The 11595-nt window shown below is 38.7% G+C and overlaps 1 protein-coding gene across 8 annotated transcripts; it reads left to right on the forward strand.

Moving 5' to 3' along the window:
* The first annotated feature begins 64 nt into the window (after positions 1–64).
* LOC129355461 (OX-2 membrane glycoprotein-like) lies at positions 65–10276 on the forward strand. 8 transcript variants are annotated; one of them, XM_055025056.1, is made up of 13 exons: positions 67–1584; positions 3574–3642; positions 4362–4468; positions 4568–4820; positions 5011–5111; positions 6566–6711; positions 6911–7000; positions 7406–7572; positions 8240–8329; positions 8437–8688; positions 8776–9093; positions 9736–9823; positions 9901–10276. In XM_055025056.1, exons 8-13 carry the CDS (start codon positions 7533–7535, stop codon positions 9938–9940), a joined length of 828 nt encoding a protein of 275 aa, XP_054881031.1. In that variant the 5' UTR covers positions 67–1584; positions 3574–3642; positions 4362–4468; positions 4568–4820; positions 5011–5111; positions 6566–6711; positions 6911–7000; positions 7406–7532; the 3' UTR covers positions 9941–10276. The 8 variants fall into 8 exon arrangements, with proteins under 8 accessions (XP_054881028.1, XP_054881024.1, XP_054881026.1 ...); XM_055025054.1 differs by having other exon boundaries at positions 6566–7000; XM_055025055.1 differs by lacking the exons at positions 6566–6711; positions 6911–7000.
* The last annotated feature ends 1319 nt before the right edge of the window (positions 10277–11595 follow it).

Genomic DNA, 11595 nt, shown 5'->3' on the forward strand with positions numbered 1-11595 from the left:
CATCTTCCCCCGTTCCTCCCCCCTCACACACAACAGTGGGAGGGGGGAGTGACATCACAAACTGTGATGTCACTCTCCCCTCGCATCCCTCCCCCCTCGAGTGACATCACAAACTGTGATGTCACTCATCCTCTCTGTGACATCACTGGAGACTGTCTCTATATTCCAAGATTCTACAGAGAGATTCATTTGCGGTTTGACGAAGTTCAAAAAAGACATAGCGATGGCGGAGTATTTTACAACGGTGGAGGTTCTTGATAAGCGATGCATGGAGCTACAGGACGAGAACTCCATGCTAAGAACAACGGTGGACAGCATGGAGCAGAAAATACACCAGCTAACTGGGAGGACAAACAGTGGCATCGCTGATTTGATGTCCGAAAATAAAATGTTACAGGAAAGGATGGAGCAACAACAATGGAGAATCGAGGCGCTCAATAATGAGCTGGAGGAAACCAGAGTGACAATTCAATCACTGAAACAACAGTGCAGAGACTTAAGCAAGGAAAACCAAAGACTGGAGTCAAATAACATTTCGATCAGAAGGAGGGCAGAGAATGCTTTGAGGGAAAAAATAGAAATCGCCAGTGGTTAGAGAATGAAAACAACGAATTAAATAAAAAACTGGTGACATTGAAAATTAAATTAGACAGGCTAAAGTCAAGGTCAGCACATGCCCAGATTGCAAAGACAAATGAGGACATGGCAGTAAAGATGGTGGATGAGCCCAAGCCAACAGTGTTTCAGAGAGTTGGGCGTGTTTTTGTTCAGATGTACCAGGAGGGTACACTACGATATTGGGTACCATCATGGATTTTTTAAAAGTGCTGTAAATCTGCCATCAAGACAGAAACACGCCCAACTCTCTGAAGCACTGTTGGGTCTCTTCAAGAGAGAAGGTCTGGGTTGAAGGATGGAAGAGTTTTGGAGAGGAGGCTCCGTCTGATAGTGGATCCTCGGATTGTGGAAGAGCAGTGTGGTTTTCGTCCTGGTCGTGGAACAATGGCAGTTAGTCGGACTCGTTCCCTGTGAGAGTTGGACTCCACCAGGGCTGCCCTCAGTGATTCTGTTCATCACTTCATGGACAGAATTTCTAGGGGCAGTCAAGGTGTTGAGGAGATCCGTTCTGGTGGACTTAGGATCGCATCTCTGCTTTTTGTGGATGATGTGGTCCTATTGGCTCCATCAGGACGTGATCAGCAGCTCTCGCTGGAGCGGTTCGCAGCCGAGTGTGAAGCGGCCAGGATGAGAATCTATGCCTCCAAGTCCGAGGTCCTGGTCCCTCACAAGGGTCCCAGGGAGCCCCAGGGAAGACCCAGGACATGCTGGAGGGACCATGTCTCTCAGCTGGCCTGGGAACGACTTTGGGTTCCATCAGAGGAGCTGCAAGAAGAGGCTGGAGACAGGAAAGACTGGGCCTCCTTTCTGAAGCTGCTTCCCCCGAGACCCGACACTGGATTAGCAGCAGACAATGGACGGACGGACAGACGGGTGGATGGACGGATGGGCAGAAGGATGGGTGGAAGGATGGGCGGAAGGACGGACGGATGGACGGGCGGATGGACGGATCTTTTTCACGTGGGTGTATCCTTTTTCAGTTTGCCATTGTTTTTACATTTTCTACTGCACATATATCAAAGTCGAGTCCTGCAGTCAGACTACAGTGACTTATAAAAATCACTTTGTGTTTCTATTTTATTTTGTAATTAAATTTGTCTTCCTCTCTGCAGCTTGGGGAGCGTCCATGTGGCAGAAACATGGACAGTGGAGGGAGATGTGCATTTTGAGTTCTGCTCCAAACGGCCGATTATTAGAAGCCATTTTGGGCTTTTTCTTTTTTTTAATTAGCTTACTGATGTTATGAGTTGCTGTTTTAGGTTAAAATACTATTTTTGTTTTCCAGACAATAGAAACACAAAAAGACGCACAAATTACTAAAGTTTTTTTTGTTACTGTTTTAACTTGATGTTGTTTTATGGTTACTGTAGTAACCATGGTTACTGTGGTAACCATTAAACAATCTCTCCTTCAGTTTAAATTTATAACTGGAAACACAGTGATGATGTAATCATTATAAAATAATCATTATAAAATAATCATTAGAAAATAATCATTAGAAAATAATCATTAGAAAATAATCATTATAAAATAACCATTATAAAATAATCATTAGAAAATAATCATTTTAATCTTTGACAAAACTATTAACGTTTGTCAAAGATCAATATGATTTTCACTGCGTTGTTAGCAGCTGCTGAAAACAACAATGCAACAATAGTTACAGTAAATAACTATTTACAGTTAAATAATTATTTACTGTAACTATTTAAAAATAAATAAATTAACTATTTAACAGTAAATAGTTATTTACTATTTACTGTTAAATATTTATTTACTGTTAAACAGTTATTTACTGCGACTATTTAACAGTAAATAACTTCAATAGTTATTAACTATTTATTGTTAAATAGTTAACTAGTTATTAAGTATTTAATAACTAAATAACTATTTAGTTATTAACTATTTAACAGTAAATAGTTATTTACTATTTATTTGCTGTAAAATAGTTAATAACTATTTAGTTATTATCTATTTAACAGTAAATAACTTAAATAGTTATTAAATATTTAACTGTCAAATACTTAAAAACTATTTAACAGTAAATAGTTACTGTTAATGTCAGTTACTTTCCTCATAAAGTGGTAATCTAAATGACTATTTCAACTATTTACTGTTAATCAGTAATCTACTGATTACTGATCAGTAATCAGTAATCTACTGATTACTGATCAGATTACTGATCAGTAATCAGTAATCTGATAAAAGTTACTTTTTTAGATAGTCTGGCTGTAATGAGAATATAATCTAAGACGGCTCTAACAAGCTTCTCAGAAACACAAAGACAAGAGCATCAACATCATAGAGCAGCACAATAATGTAGTTTCAGTTTATAATTTATGCATTTATCTTGATATTAAGAAACATATTTAGTTTTTCAAAACAATTAAATTTTTGCTGTTTGCCTGTTGAATTTGTTTTCCCTTGAGGTTACTGACAGATCCATAAGAAAATATTGCTTTATTCATTTCATTATCCAATAATATACACTGTTTGGCCTCGGCTTGCAGCAAATTTGGTTTTTTGGCCCTCAGTGTATTTGACTTTGACATCCCGGCTCTACAGTTTTAAACTACAACCCCTCATTTATTGTTTCACATTAAATAGTTCAGCTGTGCGGTTTGGGACCGCCTCCATGAGCCGCTCTTAACCACCAAATTTACTCATTCATGCACACTGAAGGCTGCATGTTTGCTGCACTTAAATAATTGCGTGCTATTAAGTTAGAGAAGAAAAAACTCCATTTAGGATCAAATGCAAAGAAAAACTCATTAATTCTTTTTTTGCACAATTTTTAATTTAAAAAAATTATTAAAGAAAATTCTGCCCTAAATAATTCTGATAAACTGTTATTTGTATAAAGAGCCTTGATATGAGAATTTTTTATGTTCTTAGATAAGTTGTGTGTTTATACTCATTTTATACTCTGGTAAACCTTTAACCCACATTGTGTAGCTGGTCATGCTCTGAGCTCGTGGTTGTCAGTCATGGAGCTTGTGGATAACGGGGGTCAAGCGCTGATAGGTGAGAGGTCATGCTCTGAGTTTGTGGCGATTTTACCACGGAGTGCAGCAGCGCTCTGATTGGGTAACCCGTCTGGTAGAGGGAAATTGGCCTTTCCTTTCTCTCCTGCGAGGTTTTTTGTTGATGAGTATAAAGGTGGAGAAGCCCCTCCGTTTGGCAGAGGCTGCTCTGGGTTTCATACGGACGTCCAGCCACGTGTTTGCTGCTCTGCCCAGACTGATGGCTCTCCGGTCTTTGTGTCACTATAAGAATCTAAGCATCACGTGTTGTTTGTTGTGTGAATGAGTTTGCTGTAATCTGTGTGGAATAAAAAGACATTTATTCTAGCAGAACAGCAGGTTGTCATTATGCATCACCGATCACCGAAATATACTTTATTACTAATAAATATCACATGGAATAAAATATATTTATGCAATTTGCACTTTTCGGTTTTCTGCTTGAACACAATGAATCAAAAAGTCTTGAAGGTCATTCAGTCTTTGATTCAGGTGAATGGACCATCTAAAACTTGCAGGACTCTTGGAATGCAAATTCAATTTGCATTTTGAGAACCCTTCACATCCCGAAACAGGAAGCTTTAATTGAATTAATTTGATTGCGTTAAAAGAAACGGGACAATACAATCTTTCATAAGTCTAAATATTTTTGTTTTTTTAATTCTACTTTCATTTCTGCAGCCTTTGACAAGCACATTTTCTTTGTTTATGTTTTGGCAGTCTGGTGTTCCCCGGACTCTAACTTCGACATTCCTGTTTACTTGCAGAGGAAGTAAGAGGTCAAGAACATCTGACCTGAAACCCCCTCCTCTTTATTTATCAGCTGTGTAACTTCCTTTTTTTCTCTCCATCTATGCACGCAATTCTTGCAGCCGACTGTGTTCACATTTTCTGTCCGTCATGTTATTTTTTCTTGTTTGTTACAGCGACTGTTGCTCAGGATTTGTGCAGACTTGCAGTACTGGGGGTCAGAAGAACAGGTTGCTCAGCACAATTCAAGGAACTTCATGGCCGAAAGAAAACCCCAAAGAAACATCAGCTATCATGACTGAGTCTGCAGGTTCAGCAGGATACTTGCTAATGAGGATTCAGTGACTTGCAAAAAAAATCCCTAAATGCATATCACTTTCACTACTGAGAGCGTCCACCTTTCCTTTAATAACAACCGACTCTGTTTGGGTAAGAGCTTCAATTTCTGCTGAAAAGCATCTTTTTTAATGTAAGACCAAAACACAGAGATAAACTGCTGCTGCTCCAAACATAGAGTTGCACACTTGTTTTTTATTTGCACAAATGATGGTTATTTTTCCTAATCAGTCACGATGTCATGGTTTTATGTGTGTGAACTGTGGTTGTTTTGTTTATGAAGGTATTCCCCGGTAAAAGTTCAAACCTCCGAGACTGGGAAGCAGGATTTGAAAACAACAACATGCCTGGATCTTCTGAGGATCTTTAGGGGAACCACCACAGGTAATTTCTTTTGTTTTTTTCTCTGAAACGTCCTGAGTGAAAACTAGTTACCTGAAATGATGATAATCTGTAAAAAGGTCCAACTCCTCCATGCCCTCCCTCTGATATTGCTGCCTGACGATTGGTCAAAAACAGCCAATCGGAGCCACTGCTTTCTGACTGACCGGCAGACTGCGACTATATTTGACAGTCAGATGGAGAAGTTTGTGAATGACAGAAGTGACACCTGCAATAAAAAAAAACCCGACTGTGTTTCAGTCTGACAGGAGGTTTAATTTAGATTCATAAAACTCAAAGCAGCTAATGTTTCTAACCTGATTCTGCTTTAAAACCAGATTGAACCTCAGTATTAAAGGTACTTCCCTGCCCCAATTTAGTCCAAGTTATATAACTTAATTACTGTCATTTATCCATTTAGATACAGTAGCTATGGTCATATTAGCTGTAACCATGTGGTCCACTTACATAATGATAAGAGACATTTAATGCGTGCTTAAGAGTAAACCTCGCAGGAGACTCAGACTGAAAGTGAAATATGATAGAAAAAACACTGCAGCAAAAACAATGTCATATTTTAATCATGATAAATGTTTTGTGTGTCTTTTAAAAACCCGCAGCAACACAACCCAGAGCTGCCAGGTTCTTTCATATTCGTGACTCTGAGGAATTAAAGAGGAACTTCCCCATAAATAAGGAAACAACGTGGAGCAACACACCCCTAATAAATAACCGGTTATTTATTAGGCGTTACAAAAACACCTGAAACGTGATGCTGTGCAATTGATTCAAATGAATCTGCAGCTTTACATACATGAAGGTTTTGGGGCTCAGTTTGTTGCTCACAGAGGAGCTTAAGATCCTTTTGCTAAGTTTCAGTTTCTGTTGTGATTCAGTCTGGACTGTTAGGTTTCTCTTTTCAGAAATATCTTGAACTTGGGATACAATTTGCATCAATTAACCATTTAGTGTTTTTTTGTTTGTTTTAAGATTTTGTCGTTGCCATTATTGGAAATAGAAAAATGTCCACCCCAAAGCGTGTGCTATGCTTTCATACCTCAGATCCCAGTCAGCCTGAAACTATATTTTTGCGTTGAGCTGCAGCAGTGAGTCCTTCCTCAAAGTCTGAGAGGATTTTGGATGTTCCTGTTCTTCACATAACTCTTCCTGGCAATGCGTCGCTCACCTGTTGACGATCCCATGTCTTCTTCAATTACTTTGAAATTTAATGCTATTGTATTCATTGCATCCTTCTCCTGACTGATACCTTTGTGCACAAGAATCCTTTGTAACGTCTCTGCAAACTATAAAAGATGTAAGAAATGATCTGACAAGTTGGCTTTACTTGGTAATCGTATGGTTGTTTCACAACATGGGTTTACAGTAACAGTAATGATTCAACCAACCAAATTTATTGTGCTTCTAAATGCCTCTTCCTGTTCTCTGTTTCTTGATAGAACAGAGGAAATCACAGCTTAGATTTCCTCTGACATGACGTTCATGCGTGGTTCATAGATTCCCTGGAGGAGTTGGTTTTATGTTCCTGTAGAAGGCGGGCGAAACGGCGTGAAGTGGACGCTGAACGTGTCACGGCATCTGAGCGGTGATGAAACTTACCGAACATGAGCTCAGCAAACTTCTGTCACATTTTTTTCTTCTGCTGTGGTTTTTGTGGTTGAAGCCAGACGTGGTTCACCGCCTGGACGCGAAAGGAGAACATGTCATACGGGAATTAAATGAGAAACCAACACAAAATCCAGAAATGTAACAGCGTAACTTCGTATTTGGTTTGTGATTCTTAGTCGTTCTTCAAAATGGGAAAGACGAGAAAACGACACACTGTTTCTGCTGAGGGACCAGTGATTGTGAGAGACGCATTGCTACATGAGAATGTGATTATGCATCAGAAAATAAACCTTGAGTAAGCCAAGAACTTTAGGGAACTTCTACTATTGGTATCAGTGTTTTTTCCCCTCTGGCAGCAAGATCAAGTAAATATTGTTTCCAGAAGTGATGACACTGTTTACTGGGTGCTGAGTAAAAAAAAAAAATATATATATATATATATGTGCAAAAGTCGGTGTTTTGACTAGCTCCAATGTTATTAGCAGAAATATAAAAAATAAACACCATAGAGCGGACATGGAAAGACCTCAAATTAAGTTTGTCTGATTTTTTTTTTTAAGTTGTTTGTTCTTCAAATCTGATCTTTAAATTTTTAACTTTCCTCAGAAATGATTTGCAGTATTTATTTATTAAACTGAATTGAAAGAAAATATGTTGACAAATCCTTGCAGGCGGAGGGAAGCACCTTCTCTCCTCCCCCACAAATGATTTCCATGAGTCAGAAGAAACTCACCCAGTGCTATAAAGGCAGCGCAGCACAAAGAGAAACTATTTTCTAGTTGCTGCAGCAGTGACAGGATGCTACTGATCCTCTCTGTCCTCTGTTTGGCTATTAATGGTAAGACGACTTTTGACTTTTATTTTTGCTTCACCTGTACTGACTGTATGACTCTATTATTAAACAATGATATTGTTGTGCAGTACACAGTGAAACAAAGATATTTTTATGATAGCTTGTAAGAATTTGGCTCATATAAAAAATGTTATTTTAATATTAAAATGCTATTTTATTTTTCTAACATTAAATGTATCTTAAGTTAATTTGTGATTAGTTGGGCTAAAAAAATAGATCCAGTTCATGTAAATAATAAAATATATCTTTTATTATATTTTGTAACAAACTTTATATGATATATACAAATATATATCTTAAAATAAAATATATTATTTTACAATAATACAATTAAAATTTTATGATTGTATATCATAAAATATACATTATTATTTATGCACTTGCGTCATTTATTATTATTATCTCTATTTTCTTAAGTTATTAGCATGAAATGTATTTTCAGTTTCCTTTGTGGTTTACTTTTGATACATTATTACATTATTTATTGCATTTTCTTTATATTCATGTAATTTATGGATTCATGTGTTTCTATTTTATTTATTTTGTTTAGGACTTATGCAATAATAATTTTCTGATTATTCTGTCTCACCCTGTTGAACCGTTAGACTCTGTTTGCTGACTCTGTTTGCTGACTCTGTATTTCTGTTTCCAGCCTGCGCCTCTCCCATCAGCCTCCATGGGACGACCACAGTCGCGTACGGCGGCGAGGCAAACTTCAACTGTACGCTCGCAAACCCAACAGGTAAAGTCCCACATCTGGAGCGTTTTCCTGACAGCTGGCTCTCAACAAACAGCCAGGACTCTCTCAAAGGTCACCGGTGATGTACTGACTGTTTGTTTCCCCCGCAGGCGTTCTGCAGGTCACCTGGCAGCGGGGTCTTAGACCTGAGTCATTGGAAAACATGGCAACGTACAACAAACCTGTTGGGGAGCAAATAAATGAGCCTTTTAAAGGGAAGGTGATCTTGCACAATTCGTCTTTGAGCTCCTCGTCCATCACATTGAGGGATGTGACGTGGGCAGATGAAAACTGTTACGTCTGCTCCTTCAACGTGTATCCCGACGGCTCCAAAAGGAAGCAGATCTGCCTCAAGGTGGAAGGTGAGCTGCTGTTTCTTTACGACTTTCTCTGTTTCAAAATGTCGGAAAACACGAAGCAGGAGTAACGGTTTCCAATTTTTCATGAAGGGATATCAGAGATGCAGAAATGGAACTCCTCTGCAAGCAGCTCTGCCCCTAACAGCAGAAAGGAAGAACTCAGTTGCTCAGCCACAGGGAAACCCACACCCAAGATTTCCTGGAACATCTCCGATCTCGCTCTCACAGACGCCACAGAGACTACAGTCAACAACAGTGATGGGACGTCCACCACCATCAGCAACATCACAGTGCAGATGCCGAGAGACTGGAGAGGACATGTGTACTGTGTAGTGAACCAAGGACTGCTGGGACAGAGGCAGGAGGAATTCTCTTTTTCCTCACTTGGAAAAAGTGAGGAGGAGCAAGGTACGCATGCTGAACTTAATGGTTTTAAAAGCTATCATGTGGAGATGTGTGTAAACGGGCCGCTTGTCCTGATCTGCTGCCTGGGAGGGAACCAATCAGGAAGTGCTACTGCTGTGGAAGTTCAAATTCCAGATAATCTTCAGATTGATGTACCTGGCTCCAGTTCAAGGAAGTCCCACACAGGCATAAGAAATTCCCCAAGAGTTCTGACTGCCTGGTTGTGATGTCAAAGATTTACACACCTGATTGTGTCAATGATCAACCAATCAGGAAGTCAGGAAATCCCAGAAACTCTCTTCAAGGTTAATGACTCGCAGTTTAAATTCGTAGTCCTGGAAGTCAAACAACAGAATCAAAGCGAACTGAGTCATGGTTCCCTTTAATCAGCTGAGCTGTGACTCACAGGCACCCAAGGATTTAGTTTCACTTTAGTTTCATGTTCCCGGAAACCCCACGTCACACTGTGTGCTGTGGGGCAGAGAGTGGGGTCTCAGGTTTACTGTTCTAATCCCAGAGGCTCATTCTCTGAATGTCATTAGTAACAGTAAGAGAGGGAGGGATTCCCAGCTTCCTCTTTTGGGGTGGGGGAAACATGATGTGGCTCATTTCTGCGCAGACTGACCAAGTGTCGTTTCTCTTCAGGAAATGTGTCACAGAACGTTCTGATCATCGCAGTCCTAATAATCATCATCTGCATCACTGTCGCAGCGGTCCTATTGGTCCACAAAAGGTGAGAGGTTTCACTTTATGGCCGGCGCGAAAAAACTTCAACATGCATCATCTAATCTTTCTGTTTTCTCTTTCCAGCAGATTAAAGAGAAGACGCAACGATTTCATCGCTGTTTGATCCGCCTTTTCAGCAGCATTCAAGCATTACGACAACCTCTGGAGTCTGTTGCACTGATGACGTTCATAAGCTCCAGCCGGAGCTGCAGCAGTTCACATTTCTCTGCAATTGCACTTTAACTCGAAGCTTTTCTACGGACCTTGTTGAATGTGAAAGTCACAGCACAGCCGCAGTGTCGCATAATAGAACGTTGACGTCAGCAACACGACTTCTTAACTGAACCTCTGGCGCCATCTAGTGTCCTGTTCCTTCAGCGACCATCCTGAGAAGTTGTGATTCTATTCGTGCAAACTTATTGGACGTCTTACCTCAGTTAAAAATATATATATATATAGACATGTTTTTGTTATTTTGATATTTATTGCTTGCACAAAAAAAAGAAAGCAAAATGAATGCACATTTTTATCTAATGCCAGGAATGTGAAATTTTACTAAAATTTGTTTTGCTATTTATTTTCAAACCTATTTATTGTTTTATTGAGTAAATGTTTTCTTATATATATATTTTTGAAATGATTTGACTTGTGATCAGGCATCAGACCTCTGGTATGAAAGATTATTGTACAAATCGTAAACTTTGTCTGTAAAGAAAATAAATATTCATGCTTAATTAAGCATTTAATGGGATTTTCAGATTAAAACACACAAACTTCATCATACTCAGTTGGAATTAAGGCCAATTTCTGCTCAAGTACGTTTTTTTAAAAATCATTTTATTTTTTACTCTCGGCATGTAAGTAAGTAATCAATCAATCAATGAATGCCTTTTGTTCTCAGTGCAGGAGATGGAACCCAAATATCGCTTCACCAACCTGCTTTTATAACTACGTTTCATATAGGTGAAGATGCCGCATCCAAGCATGACTGACCCATTACTGGAGCCCTTCATCGTGTTGCTGATGGATCCAACATAAATAATCTACTCATCAATGTTGCAGACCTTTACCATATTGAATATTTTTTGTATGTTTGTCATGTTGAAAGACCCAAGGTTTGTGGTAACTATAATGTGTACAAGATGCTCTGCATGTTTTGTTGTAACTCTGAACATGTAAAGTAAGTAACCATGAAACCAGGCCGTACATGTCAAAATGAACAGCAGAATAGTACACATGTTCACACAATAGCTTCCAATTTTTTGTGAACATAAGAGGAAACACAAAAAGTAATTTGTTGTTTAGGAATGGTGCAACATAAGTATCAGCATACTTCAGGCAGGGATAGAACTTTTACATTTTTCCAGTGGAAATTATCTTAATGAAGAAAAATATTCAAACTTGGAGCACCTGGATTACCAGGTGCTTGGCTGGTGCAGTAGCTTCCATATTTGCCAATTACCTAAAAATACTTTATTCAAGTCTTTTCTGATAGACACGGAGCTTTTATATTTGGAGTTCTCCCAACTTTTTTTTATAAACGGGACAGGACAAATAAAAAGCACTGTTTTCATTAGAAATACTCAAATCTGCATAAATAAACTCAAACATTGTGGAAAATGTTTTCATAAGCGATGAAGCTGTAAAGGGTGGGACAGTGACGTTGAGCATTTGTTGTAAACATTGGGAATTATCTCCATTGTAACTAATCTGAAGAAGAGATATTTTTTTGTAAATCCAGAATGGAAAAAAATTATGTTGTGGAACTTTGTTTAAATA

The sequence above is a fragment of the Poeciliopsis prolifica genome, unplaced genomic scaffold (assembly GCF_027474105.1).
Source record: "Poeciliopsis prolifica strain line A6 unplaced genomic scaffold, Auburn_PproV2 SCAFFOLD135, whole genome shotgun sequence".
Taxonomy (NCBI): Eukaryota; Metazoa; Chordata; class Actinopteri; order Cyprinodontiformes; family Poeciliidae; genus Poeciliopsis; species Poeciliopsis prolifica.

Coding starts and splice junctions, on each gene's coding strand:
- LOC129355461 (XM_055025049.1), top strand. Junction 9,094..9,735: donor AAAAAGTGAGGAGGAGCAAG/GTACGCATGCTG, acceptor GTTTCTCTTCAG/GAAATGTGTCACAGAACGTT. Junction 9,824..9,900: donor GTCCTATTGGTCCACAAAAG/GTGAGAGGTTTC, acceptor TTCTCTTTCCAG/CAGATTAAAGAGAAGACGCA.